The sequence below is a fragment of the Cucumis melo genome, chromosome 1 (assembly GCF_025177605.1).
Source record: "Cucumis melo cultivar AY chromosome 1, USDA_Cmelo_AY_1.0, whole genome shotgun sequence".
Lineage (NCBI taxonomy): Eukaryota > Viridiplantae > Streptophyta > Magnoliopsida > Cucurbitales > Cucurbitaceae > Cucumis > Cucumis melo.
Window position 1 is genome coordinate 2,266,516 of NC_066857.1, and position 14,747 is coordinate 2,281,262.

Sequence of the window (14,747 nt, forward strand, 5' to 3'; positions counted from 1 at the left end):
AAATAAACCAAATGCATTTACTACTTCCCCTTACGTTGCCAATTGCCATAGCAAAACCACATAACACAACGAACAAACACATTATATTATAAGTTAATTAGACAAATTAAAAAAAAAAAAATCCATATCTATTTATTTATGCATTAGCATTAATTAATTTTGTTTTAGAAAAACAATGTAACGTATTATTATTATTATTATTATTGATATGGTTTTAACATTTTACCATTTAGAAACACAAAATATAAAATTACACGTGGTAGGTGGATATGGAATGAAGCAACCCTATTAAAACCCCTCATTTCTCAACCTTTCTCCTTCGTCTCCCGCACTACCCTTTGCTGACTCATCCATGGCCGCCGCCACACATTTCGCTCCCTCTATCTCAGCCTCTTCAACCAAAACCCTAAAACAAGCTGCTGCTTTGCAGCCTCTATCTCCTTCCAGCTTAGGCTTTTTATCATCTTCTTCCTCAGGATTATACGCTCTCAAAGCTGTTGGTATTTGTGGTGCCAATGGCGTCGGTTCAGCTCTTGGTGCTCGCATGGTCTCTGTTCCTGCCATCAAGCCCTTAACCTCGCTTGATTTTGATACATCTGTTTTCAAGAAGGAGAAAGTTAACCTCGCTGGCCACGATGAGGTTTTTATTTCCCTTTTACTTGTATTGGATTGATTTGAGTTGATAGAAATGAATTGCTATGGTTCTATTTACTGAGATCTGGTTTTTTCTTTTGGGGGGGGGGGGGGGTTTGAAGTGTGTTGTTTCTTGATGAAATGTTTTTTTTTTTTTGTGATTGTTTTGTTTGGTTTCGGATTGTAGTATATTGTCAGAGGAGGCAGAGATCTTTTTCCCTTGCTGCCGGAAGCCTTCAAGGGAATCAAGAAAATCGGTGTCATTGGCTGGGGTTCACAGGTAATGTTATCTTCCACTCTGCTAACCGTCTTGTATTTGTTTGGTTTTGCTGCCTCCATGATCTGATGGTTATGCATGCAGTGAACTGCAGATGTTAACATATAAAATCTTATTTTTACTTTTGAGATTGTTTGTTTCACTTTCCAGTTGATTTTTGTGTTAATACTAATTGAGGAAAAAGATGTGACACTTTACTAAAGCGATGACAAATTGGAGAATTTACATTGCAACTTTCAACCTACGTGCAAATTTTTTATTTTTTTTCACTTAGGCATATGATTGGTATGAACGTAAGGAGTTGTGGAAACTAGAGCACGTTGGTTTGAGAAACTGAGTTGATGTGTGCATCTGCATGTAGAATGTATGCATGGGTCTTGTTCACCAAAAGTTTTCATTCTCATTCAGAAAAGCGCTTTCTTAAAGCCCATAGGCTCTTCCCTTTTCAGGAAGGATGAACTTTTTCTCTGACCCTTCTACTGATTCTTTATCAGGCACCTGCACAAGCTCAGAATTTGAGGGACTCCCTTGCTGAGGCCAAGTCTGATATTGTGGTTAAGGTGATTTTATTTTATTGTACATTAAAATTTATTTAGTCTCTTATCTCTGGAGTGTTTATTCTCTATAGTACTGTAGGTTTTGATATTGTGTTTAGTGATCGATCATCTATGTTAATGCTGATGTTTCGTATTGGTTTTTAATGATACAGATTGGTCTGAGGAAGGGTTCCCGCTCTTTTGCAGAAGCTCGTGCAGTTGGTTTTTCTGAAGAGAATGGAACTTTGGGTGATATATATGAAACTATATCCGAAAGTGATCTTGTCATGCTTCTGATTTCTGATTCTGCACAGGTCAGTTGGTGAAGTTATCTTAATTTTGTTGCTTCTACTACTATTAAGCTAGAGTTAGGTGCTTTTGATGGTAGATATATTTATTTGTTTGATTTTCTGCATGTTCTGAGTTTCTCAATATCCCGAACTTTGCAGGCTGATAACTATGAGAAAATATTTTCTCACATGAAACCAAACAGCATTCTTGGGCTTTCCCATGGGTTTCTTCTTGGCCATTTGCAATCATTGGGGCTTGATTTCCCTAAGAATATCAGCGTGATTGCTGTTTGTCCAAAGGGGATGGGTCCATCTGTGAGGAGACTTTATGTACAAGGAAAAGAGGTCAATGGCGCGGGAATTAATTCTAGTTTTGCAGTTCACCAGGTAATATCAACTTCTCCACTTTGAGGTGGATATTGATATTGATTGATGTACTTGGTTGCTAACTATGTACAGTTTACAGGATGTTGATGGCAGAGCCACAGATGTTGCATTGGGTTGGTCCATTGCACTTGGTTCTCCATTCACATTTGCAACAACACTAGAGCAAGAATACAGGAGTGACATCTTTGGCGAGCGAGGTAGATTTTCCACTCTACTTCTTGTGTAACATTCAAATACACATGAACTGTGGTTACCCAACTTCTTCTGCTGTGGTTGATAGGTATTCTACTTGGTGCTGTTCATGGAATTGTGGAGTCCTTGTTCAGAAGGTACACTGAAAATGGAATGGCGGAAGAGCTGGCTTACAAGAACACCGTCGAAAGCATAACAGGAATTATATCAAGGACCATTTCTACCAAGGTTGTATCTGCTTACTAGATTTAACTTTGTTAATTTTCCATTCATTCACTTGCTTTTATGTTAATGGTTGAGACTTTTTCTTCCTATATAGGGAATGTTGGCAGTGTACAATTCCTTCTCTCCTGATGAGAAAAAGGAATTCGAGAGAGCATACAGTGCATCATATTACCCATGTATGGATATTCTCTATGAATGTTATGAAGATGTTGCCAGTGGAAGTGAGATCCGCAGTGTTGTGCTTGCTGGTCGACGATTTTATGTATGTTGGTACCTTTTTTTTGCCTTAACAGCAATAATATTTAGTGAAAATAAATACTTTTACTGAAAATGAAATCTTCCTTTTAATATTGTTATTACTCTCCTATTACAGGAAAAGGAGGGTCTCCCAGCTTTCCCAATGGGCAACATTGACCAGACCCGGATGTGGAAAGTTGGTGAGCGTGTCCGACAATCACGTCCTGCAGGTGACCTTGGTCCGTTGTATCCTTTCACTGCTGGTGTATATGTGGCATTGATGATGGCACAGGTACGAAATCTCTGTCCTAATAGCTGACTTTTTAAACCTTAGATTTTATTGTATTCCGCTGGTTTTCAAACGAAGAGATGTTTGCCTGCTTCATAATAAAATTCTACTTTCAGATTGAGATTCTGAGGAAAAAGGGCCACTCTTACTCTGAGATCATCAACGAAAGTGTGATCGAATCAGTCGACTCTTTGAACCCGTTCATGCATGCCCGTGGTGTTTCTTTCATGGTCGACAATTGTTCCACAACTGCACGATTGGGATCTCGAAAGTGGGCTCCTCGTTTCGACTACATTCTCACCCAACAAGCTCTGGTTGCCATTGACAACGGTTCAGCCATTAACCAAGACCTTATCAGCAACTTCCTGTCTGACCCAGTTCACGGAGCAATTGAAGTTTGCGCCCAGTTGAGACCTACCGTTGACATTTCTGTTCCAGCTGATGCTGATTTCGTTCGCCCAGAACTACGTCAATCGAGCAACTAAAATATGCCAAACTGAATTAGATCGATCATGCTCGACGAAGGACTGCTGTATGTATCTACAAAATATGTACTGTTATCCTGATCTTCTTCAAGATCTAGTTTTTTCAAGTTTACTATAAGAGTTAGTTGAGCGATTGGTAATAATAAATAGAGAATGTTCCTGAGTTTTCGTGGTTGTTTTGGCTAAGTCGTTCGTTATGTAGACCTGTGGGGATAATTATCAACTACCTACTTTTATGGCATCTAATATTAGTTTCATCCTAAATTCCATCTACCGACAACTCTCATGTCTTACCGATTCGTTTGATTTGGGTTTTGATCTAAGTAGCTGAGATGATTAGTATTCATTTCAAGTACTTAAACAATAAGTTGGAAGCCAACCGGCTGGATTCGAGAAGCGCCAGACCTCTCTAAGTTACTGTCTGCAAAAAAAGTACACATAAGAACAGGCCTTGCCCTCGATATAAGATGTCAAATCAAACTAACCCCCAATTCAACAATTCACAATAAAAAAAAAAAGGCCCATTAATTACTCGGCCTATGAACCCTTTTCTTTCTTCTCACATCGGTGGCCCAACACAATCTCTAACTTCATTTCTTTGGATATTAAGTGTGTGTTTCTTCACCAGCTAATTAATTCAAAGCTCAAAGATGAGAGGTGTCAATTTTGTACATCTAACTAATCAGTAGGTGTTGTAATCATAATAGTAAACTCCACGTTTCATATATTACGATTACATGTAGTAGCGACAAACTCAAGCAAATGGAGATTCCTCTTTTCATATGTTTTTGTTGAAATAATAAACAGTGAGCTAGAATTGTTTCAACTTCTACAGTGAGACTAAAACCGTAGGTCATGGTCAATTTCAGTTATATCACCATCAACCACAACCAGCTCTTGTAAGTTTTAAGCTTCGAAAATGTCCTTTCATGGCTGCCACGTAAATGAATTAACACAACTTCTTGGAATGTGGAACACGTGGAGAAGTGGCCCTTTAATTCAACTCCAAGTTCAAAAATAAAATAAAATAAAAACATCAAAATTCAAACAAGTTTCAACTTTTAAAATTAGTTTTCCTCTATAAACTTCATTGAACATACTCATATCATGTTTCATTCTTACATGGAAATCTATCACTTAACTGATTTGATGAGAATTATCTTCAAAAACCTTTTAATCTCTTTTGAGTTCATAAATTTTTTTGTTCGAATCAATACCCATTTAAAATTTCATGAATCCTAATATAAAAGGTAATCACAACGAATAGAATTTATAACGATTTTAGAATTTGTTATATCCATTCATGTTTTGGACTTGATGGCTAGATTTACAACTATCCCTAAAGAAAAATTAGCAACCAAATGAGTAATTCATGTATTTTGGGGTTCTCTTGATAATTAAATAGAATGAATTGTTAATTGACCAATTACGACTCTTTGTCTTTAGGACAATCTACATTTGTTTGTTCGATTTCAAGGAAAGAAAATGATTAATCTTAGCGTGACATTGGAGCTTCCTTGATAGAAGATGAGAAAAAAATAAGAGATATCAAAGGAGAATAGTTCAATCTATGCGATTGGAGAGTCGGGTAAAAAGATGCAATTCGATCACAATAACTTTCTTACACCATTGTCAATCACATAAAAAAATAAATATTAAAAAAGCACAAATGTTTTTTTTAAAAAAAAGAAATTTGTCACGTGACAATTTGTGATTAGACGCTTGAGTGAGCTACACAAAGATAAGTATAGATCATAATAAAATAAAGTATTTTTCACATACCACATTCAAAATTAAACAAAATATAAATGATGTCAATCATAATTTGTATTATTGAGATTAGCATTATGGTTTATGTTAATTACAATTATTGTATAAATAAAAAAGAAAAATCAAAGAGAATCAAATTAGAATCACATTCTCATGGTCTAAAAGACAAAAAAAAAACCACAACGTAATTATCCAAAATTGAAAAAAAACGGTATCTTTTTGTTCCACTAATAACATGATTTTTTTTTTATTATTATAAACAACATACCAATATAAATGAAACATTAGGAGAGAAAAATTAATCAATTATGAAAGGAGTAAGTAAAGAACAATAATTTTATGTGAATTAATAAAAAAAGATTATTATAGAGCATTGGATCCCCTAATAACGTGACTAAACCCATTTTTATAAAAACCCATATAACTAACAAAGTTAGATATACCCATACATATATATATATATATATATATATATATATATATATATATATATATATATATATATATATATATATAATATATAATCACATCATATAATTGTGTGTATGTATGCATTAAAAAAGAATTACATTTATTATAATACATATAATGTTGACAAAGGCTCACGTTAGTGCTTAGCACTTAGCATAATGTTTCCATTTTTGACATTTGAAATATTAATATATTAATTAAGATGTTTTTTTTTTTCTTTTTTAAAAAGGAAGAAGAAGAAGAAGAAGAAGAAGAATATTAATTAAGATGTGATGTAGTGGAATGTGCTAGACCATGCTACATATATTGTAAACATTATTATCACAATAAGTTTAATTTTATGAAGGAAGAATGAATGATTTGCATCTAAAGAATTCTTAAATAAATGGGGATAAAAATTTGCATTGGCCCACTGCTTTATTTATTATTTTTTATTTATTTATAAAGACAAAGGGGACTAATAATAAAAGATTATATATTACAACAAAGAAATTTATATATAATAAAAAGATTAAGAGCAAACTGTCCTCATGGGATAGCCACAGCTTTTTGTTTGTTTGTTTTCATTTCTCTCTCTCTCTCTCTCTCTCCCTCTTTTTTCCTTCTCTATTTTAATAATTTTTTAAATTTATTTCTTGGAGACTAAATTGTAATAATTATTAAGAATTGGTAAATTTTGGAATGAATAAGTAAATGAGAAGTTAAAAAAAAAAAAAAAAAAGAGAGAGAGAGGGTTTTGAGGAAAAGGAATCAGATTCCAAATTCTACCCTTAGCTATTTTTGTGTTCCTAAAGACAAAGACATTATCATTATTTGGCAATAGAGAGAGAGAGAGAGAAACATTACACACCCCATCACTTACCTTTGACCAATGGAATTTGAAATTCCTATGCTTCTCTACTCTATATCATCTTCTTTCCTTTTCCTTTTCTTTTTCTTTCTTTTTTTTCCAATTTAAAAAGATAACCACACACATTAATTTTAGAATTTTTTTAATATATATATGTATGTATGTATGTATCGATCGATTAAAGTCTATTAATGTCTATCGAAGTTTATCACTATCCGCCAATGTTCTTTTTTGAAGAAATTGTATTAGATGACAAAAAAATTTAGAAAAAGCAGTTTTTTTTGTAAATATGACAAGTCAAATGACAATCAAAAGGTTATCTGCTTTTAAATTTGCTATTTTTTCAATTTAAAAAAATGGACTGATATGGACCATATTATCATAATTTTTTTTGCAAATACCCATTTTTTTTTTCTGTCGGTAAAGATTTATCTTATAGAGAATTTTTTGAAAAAAACTTAAAATTAATGTTAATAATGATTTAAGAATGAATAAACATCAAATCTTTGATATTTATGAACTAAATTAAAATTAAACTCAAAATTTTAAATAAAAAGTTCAAAGGAAATTTTTTTTTACTTATAATTTACAATTAGATTAAGTTTGAATTATCATTTACAATTTAACAAATAATAAAAAGTTTGTAATTTATTTATTAGAAGAAAAGAAAAAGAATTATTAGGTTGGGCGTAAAATTAAGGAAAAAAAAAATAAAAATAAAAAGAGGGGTTTTGTTTGTTTTGGAGTATAGTGGAAAACTTGGGAAGATGGAAGAAAGGATTATTGTTAGGGATAAGTTTAAAGTGAATAGGTGTAGCCAAACAGGATCATATCTTCCAAAGACAGAGCTAACGGCGCAAAAAGGCATAAATGGTTTCGGCGCCTCACTTTGCTTAGCTGTAACCTCTCTTCTCATTTCTTTTTCTTTATTTACTTCTATCGACTCTTTTGCCCTTTTCCCTTCCCTACTTCAAATCTCATCTCAATCCGATATTCAATCAAATCTTCACGAAATCGGTTTTATAAATATTCATACCGACTCCGTTCGTGAAGAATACAATAGACCAACTAGTTTTCGTCGTTTAAGCCTTTGAAATTTCAAAATAGTGTTGTTGGTTTGATAATTTTCCAAATCAACACCGACCAATCTCTTCGTTTTATCTTATTAATATATTTAAACACGTGAACTTGTCATTCCAAATATTACTTTTAACGAATGAAATTTCAACTTTTTTTTTTATAAAATTATTAATATGAAAATGAGAATTCGAATCGGTTATACTTTTTAAATATTAAAATCATATTATGTACAAAAATTTTAGAAGCAAAAACCTAATTTAAACACATATATAGGCAAATTATGAATTGAAGATTGAACTTTATTATAAAAAAAAAATGCTAATTATTTCATATAATATATGGTTGTCTTTTTCCTGTAAAGAATGAAACCATTTCTTGACCTAATTTAACTCAAATAGCAACCAAAAGTACTTTTCTCTGACAGTAACATTAGAATACATTAGAATGCTATTGTCTTAAAGTCTGTCCTCTCCTTCCTTCCCCCCCTTTTCTTCTTTTTTCTTTTTTCTTTTTGCCAATATTTTATATTATAATTTAGAGACAAAATTATAACAAAAATATATATATATATATATAGCTTTTTGATTTATAAGTTTTAGATCTAATTTATGTTTGGTTCTTAAGATTCATTTCATTACACGTTTAGCTTTAACTTAAAATGTTATATTTTTATTTTTGACATTTGAATTTTATTTCAATTTGATCTATAAATTTCAAGTTTTGCATTTTTAATCTTATTTTTATTTGACTACATACTCATTTTTTCGTCTTTTGTGTTTATGCTATTAAATTTAAAATAATTGAACAAATTATAACTAATTAAATTTTACTATTTTTCATCCCTTTCGGTGTAACCATAGTATTAAATTTATATCAACATGTTGATATTTCCATCGATATTTTCACGTTTTCATAAGTTCGAAATTAACATCAAAGATAATTCGATATTTACATTATACAATAGAAAAGAGAATATCTTTAAATATAGTAAATAAATTAAAATATTTACACCATAGAATAAAATTTTGGATTATATCAATGATAGATACTGATAGACTTTTATTACTAATTATTAATACGACTGATACAAGCATATTAGTATGTATCAATGTCTATCATTGATAGAATCTAAAATTTTATTATTTTTTGTAAAATTTTTACCGAATTTGCCATTTTCTTTGACAATTTTCCATAGAAAATTTCATAAAGCATAGCAAAAGAGAAATTTTCATGAATAGCAAATAAAAAAAAAAAAAAATGAAACCATTTCAATGATATAAAGAAAAACTCAAATGTGTTACAGAGAATTCGAAAGATTTTGCTATATTTTGTAAATAGTTTCAGTTTTTTTATTACATTTAAAAATATCCAACATAAAAAAAATAGTCAATAAAACGTCCCGAACATAAACTCTTAACTAGTTTTAAAAATAACAAAATGTTTACTTAAAAACTTTAGATTGTATAAACCTATAAGAAAATATCCATGAAAATCAACATTTTATCGATATTTTCAACCACTCGATAATTCTATCGACATCGATGTTTCAAACGACGAGAAGGATATTTTTGGTAATTGAGAGAGAGAGAGAGAGAGAGGGGGAGAGGAATGTAGGGTTTAGGGCTGGAGGGGTTAAATGAAGAGAGGAGTGTATAAAAAGTTAAAAAGTTAAAAAGTGAATTTTGATTTGGGTAAATACACGTAAGCATAATTTAACACCCTAATTGAAAAGGACACGTTCTGACGTCAGCACCTAGGACCATGCCAGCTCATTTCCATCAATCCTATACCTTCCCACTTTTTTCTTTTCTTTTCTTTTATTTCATTTCTCAAATATTACAAAATAATAATAATAATAATAAATTAACAATAAAAAACTTCACAAAAAATCTATATATTTATTACATATTCCAACAACTTATTACCAATTCCACCTATAGTAATGAGCTATTTATTCAAGACAAACAAATAAATAAATAAATGAATTAATGAATTAATTAATCAAACTTCAGTTCCAAATTTAGTCTAACTTTTTAGGTTTGATAGCAAAAAAACTTGGAAATTCAAAAAATCCATCTTTTTTTGTCCAATTACAACAACCTTAAAAAAACATTTAATAAATTTTAATGTTTTCTCACATGTCTGTATTAAAATTTGAATTTTTAACCGAATTTAAAAAAGAAAGAAAGAAAAAAAAAACTCATTTTTTAAAATCTAACTTAATTTTTGGAAACATTAATAGATTGTTAATAATGGATTTGTTTATTATAAATATTGAATGTGTCAAAGATTTTTTATTAAATACAAAATGGAAAAAGTGATAGAGAAACTATAAATATATATATAAATCATACACTTAACTTGTAATTGAAAAAAAGGAACATAATGATTTGTTTAAGGCCAAACATTATAAAATGTAAAGAAGAATAACAAAATATTGATTTGAAATAAGATCGTAAAAGAGAACACATCATAAAATAAGAAGAAAGAAAGAAAGAACAAATACGGTAACATTTATGAGTTTTTGGCAGTAACATAACGAAATATTAACGATTTCTTTTTTGGATAAGGATCGAAAACGAAACCATAAACACACATTTTTGTTGTCTTCCCTTCCCTTATGGGCTCAATGTCGTCAATCTTTTTCTTGAAAAAGATTCAATTTTTCCATTAAATTATTGGAATTTGATACAACCCATTTAACCAAGAATCCAAAATGGGTGAAAGAATGAACAATAATTCAAAATTATTCTCGAATAACAGCCTAAAAAAAAAAAAAGAAGTAGAGTGAGAAAACAGAATGTAATCATCTGGAGGATAGAGAAAAATGATAAATTAAGAGAATGTAGGCGCATATATATATATATATATATATGGTGATTGATATATAATGGTTGAAAATGGTGATTTGTTAAGTAAACGGGTAGCCGTAGAGACGAAGAGAGAAAGGGAAGAAAGCGGTGGCTCGTGAAGAAGGAAAGAAAAATTCGAAGAAGAAAAAGTATGGAAAATCTGAAAAAGAAATTGAAAAGAAATTTTAACAAAACTAGTCCAATTTGTTTCTCTTTGTAGATTCATTCCTTGCTTCCTTCTTTAATTTCACGGGATCCCCATTTTCTTCTTCTTCTCCTTCTTCTTCCATGTCTTTCTCAGACACCTTCTGTTCTTCTATTTCTCTGTTTTCTTTCTCTTTTTGTCCTCCTTTCTCTATACTATTCTTCTTTCAATAACAACAAGGATAACCAAAAAAGCAGTTTGTGTTTCCTTTTATGGTAATTGGGTTTTTGATTTTTGAAAGTAATTTGTGAAGCAATGTCTCACACTGTGAAATCGATTCAAGAAATGGGTTCTGATTCTTTAACTGGGCGATTTCGTGATGGGTTTAGTTTGGGAGATAATAAGCCTGATGTGAAAGATCACGATCTGAGTTCACCGGTTTCGCCATTGATGATGACTCGGAGCTCGGGTACTGGTGACAATGGCTACGGGATTGGCGGGCCTAACACTTCTAGTAGCAGTTCAAGCTCATCTGGTTCTGTTACGGGAAAAACTAATAATACCCAAATGGGTAAAAGATTTGAGGGCAAACCCAACAATCATTCAGGAGAGCTTTCAGTGTCGTCTGAGACGAGTCCGAGTGGCTCCGATGGCCACCGATCCGCCGCCGCATTGCGGAATTCTAGACCAGGTCACCGACGGTCGTTTTCGACCGGATCGCCACTAATCTACTCAGGTAAAACTCTTACAAGTACGAGCAATGGAGTGAATGGGAATGGAACCAACTCAGCCTCTTCGAACCCTAACAGCAATGTGTTTCCAAGCGGCAACATTTGCCCTTCCGGCAAGGTTTTGAAGGCCAACATTGCGCACAGAACCTCTAATCGGACTGACACGTTGGGGTCCGGCACAGGGAATTACGGCCACGGCAGCATTATTCGTGGCGGTGGTAGCAGCGGCGGGGGAGCCAAATTGGGGAGTCCAGGAAATCTTGCTGAAGGGAATTTTGGGTCTGGGAATATACAATTTGGTAGTGAAACTTTGGTGGTTAAAAGGGCAATGGCGAGCTCCGATCCAGAGGAGGTCAAAAGGGCTGCGAATGAATTGTATAGAAGAGGGAGTTTTGTAGAAGCTTTGTCGTTGTATGATCGTGCAATTTCATTGTTCCCGGAAAATGCTGCTTATCGGAGCAATAGGGCGGCGGCGTTGACTGCACTTGGTCGGCTGGGTGAGGCAGTGAGAGAGTGTGAGGAGGCTGTGAGGCTCGATCTTGGCTATGGCAGGGCTCACCAGCGGCTTGCTGCTCTTTATCTTCGGTAAGTGTTTGAAATTTTTGTTCAAAATGAAGCTGTTTATGATGCTTGGATATAGGGAATTCTAAGGAGATGAGGTTTTCTTTTTTCTTGGAAGACGGTTTGATGATTTGTTTATGTAGTTAAGATCTGCATGGTTTCTGTTATTGGTATTAGTGCTGATTGCTTCAATTTTTAGGAACATAGGTAGATTCATAGTTAATTTGTACTACTTTTTACATCATTTTTTGACACTTGTTTTATTAACATTTTTCCCACTTCAATTCTAGTTCTAAATGTTGAGGCAGATATCTTTAATGGTGCTCCTCAATAATGTGATAGTTCCCCAGTTGTTTTTTGTTTCATAAGCTATAGCAATGGGGGATATTTTCGTGCTAGAATTCTATCTCCTTGGTTGCGACGAGCCTTCTGAGATTTTTTGGCTGAATGCAGTTTCTGGTTTCGTTTGGCCGATATTGTTTTTCAGCTTTGGGCAGGTAGAGAAAGCCCGGAGCCACCTTCTTTTCTCAGGGCAGCCAGATCAGTTTGAGTTGCAGAAGTTGAAGTTGCTTGAGAAGATATTGAATCAGTGTGCAGATGCTCGAAAAGCCGGTGACTGGAAGAGTGCTTTAAAGGAATCTGAAGCAGCAATGGCAGCTGGCGCAGATTTCTCTCCGCAGGTAGAACTCATAGATATGTTTGTTTATGTTTTTTTTGTGTATTCAGATCTACTGAAACTTATGTGAATGCAATGTAAAGCTTGTTGCATGTAAAGCCGAAGCCTTTTTGAAACTCCATCAGCTTGAAGATGCTGACTCCTGCCTATCTAACATTCCTAAGTTGGAAACTGTGGCTTCATGCTCGCAAACCAAGTTCTTTGGTATGCTTGCTGAAGCTTACGTGTTCTATGTTCGGGCCATGGTTGAGATGGCACTGGGAAGGTAATATATTATTGAAAAAACAAGTTTAGTTTATAGTTTAATGTTTAATGCTCACATTTTAGGGGTGAGTATAAGGATTCGTTGGTCTTCTTGCAGGTTTGATAATGCAGTTCTGGCAGCTGAGAGAGCGGGCAAGATTGACTTTAATAATCTTGAAGTTGCAAACCTGTTGAGCACTGTGAAAATGGTAGCAAGAGCTCGTTCTAGAGGTTTTGATCTTTTTAGCTCTGGTAGATATACAGAAGCCTGCACAGCATATGGAGAGGGCCTCAAGTATGATAGTTCAAACCACGTTCTTTATTGCAATCGAGCCGTGTGTTGGGCCAAGATTGGACTTTGGGAACAATCTGTTCAGGACTGCAATCAAGCCCTCAATATTCAACCGAACTACACGAAGGCCCTTCTTCGCAGAGCCGCTTCAAATGCAAAGGTGAAAACTGAAAGGATGCTAGGTGCTATTCTTCTATTTTATGGAAAATTATTTTATATGTTCTGACGTGTTTTCGTGTGTTTTCGTGTTCTCTCATTGAACATTTTAGCTTGAAAGATGGGAAGATGCTGTGAAAGATCTAGAGGTTTTAAGGAGAGAACTTCCTGGAGACCATGAGGTTGCTGAATCTCTGCATCAAGCACAGGTTGCATTGAAGAGATCTCGTGGAGAGGTAGTTGATCATAGAACCGTAAGTGGTGAAGTAGAGGAAGTTTCTACTCTTGATAAACTGAAGGCTGCAATTTCGTCAACCGGTTAGTTCATTTGGCATTTACTGTCTGAGAATCTCATACATACATCCGTCTTTAAACATCATTTCTACTCTGTTTTTGCTGCCTTTGAAAGATGCAAGTTTGGTCTCTACAATTATTTCCCTCCTGTCTCTGAAGGAAAACTTGGATTTTTCAGGTGTTTCCGTGGTTCATTTCAAAGTTGCAAACAATATATGCGACGAAACATCTGCATTCGTGAATATGCTATGCATACGCTACCCTTCTGTTAAGTTTATAAAGGTATCTATTCTTGTGATCATCTTCATCACAATGACATACCTCATCATAGTATAATGCATTGTCTTGCACGTACAATTACATTAGACGATTTAGAATCTCCACTAATCTAAATCTGATGTTTCAATGGAAGGTGGATGTGGAGGAGAGCATGACCTTAGCGAAGGCTGAAGGCATAAAAACCGTTCCAGCATTCAAAATTTACAAGAATGGAGAGAAGTTGATCGAAATGATCCGACCAAGCCACCATTTTTTGGAGGACTCAGTGAGAAGTTGTATTCTTCAACAAACACTGCCAGCATTGTCTCATGGTTCAAACCTCTACAACATTTGAATGGTAACTTTTATCATACAGAAAAAGCTAGTAATTTTACCTGTAACATAATCAACTACATAATTGTTTCCTAGAATTCTAGGCAGAGGAACCCTCAGAGACTAAAAGTTTCTTACTTCACATTTGCGGAAATTTATTTCTTTCATTTGTAATATTCAAGCATATTCTTCCTTATTTGAATCCCATTTATTTTTGGCCTGTATGCCTTTCTTTTTCCTTTTTCATGGTCTCATTTGTCAGTCTCAATTCAAAAATTTTGTCCAAATGAGTATTCTGTACAAATGTAATTATTTTGTCTCCCTGGCAGTAAATCATGGGCACGATTCTTTTACCCTTTTTATTTATTTATTTATTTTATTTTAATGTGACTGCTCAATAGTTAACAGTTTGGCATGTTTGGCATGAAATATTGGCTAATTTTGAAGTCTGTTGTCGATCACTTCTTCTTGTCTGTTACTATTT

The 14,747-nt window shown here is 33.5% G+C and overlaps 2 protein-coding genes across 2 annotated transcripts; both read left to right on the plus strand.

Annotated features, from left to right (window-relative positions):
- Window positions 1–276: 276 nt before the first annotated feature.
- LOC103495472 (ketol-acid reductoisomerase, chloroplastic) lies at window positions 277–3,824 on the plus strand. The gene is made up of 10 exons (XM_008457047.3): window positions 277–640; window positions 821–913; window positions 1,405–1,470; window positions 1,620–1,760; window positions 1,896–2,123; window positions 2,203–2,320; window positions 2,404–2,543; window positions 2,635–2,802; window positions 2,914–3,069; window positions 3,183–3,824. The coding sequence occupies exons 1-10, from the start codon at window positions 353–355 to the stop codon at window positions 3,549–3,551; spliced, it is 1,767 nt and encodes a 588-aa protein (XP_008455269.1). The 5' UTR covers window positions 277–352; the 3' UTR covers window positions 3,552–3,824.
- A 6,380-nt stretch (window positions 3,825–10,204) lies between these two features.
- LOC103495471 (inactive TPR repeat-containing thioredoxin TTL3-like) lies at window positions 10,205–14,487 on the plus strand. The gene is made up of 7 exons (XM_008457046.3): window positions 10,205–12,035; window positions 12,499–12,691; window positions 12,771–12,952; window positions 13,049–13,382; window positions 13,492–13,696; window positions 13,851–13,954; window positions 14,085–14,487. The coding sequence occupies exons 1-7, from the start codon at window positions 11,035–11,037 to the stop codon at window positions 14,283–14,285; spliced, it is 2,220 nt and encodes a 739-aa protein (XP_008455268.1). The 5' UTR covers window positions 10,205–11,034; the 3' UTR covers window positions 14,286–14,487.
- The last annotated feature ends 260 nt before the right edge of the window (window positions 14,488–14,747 follow it).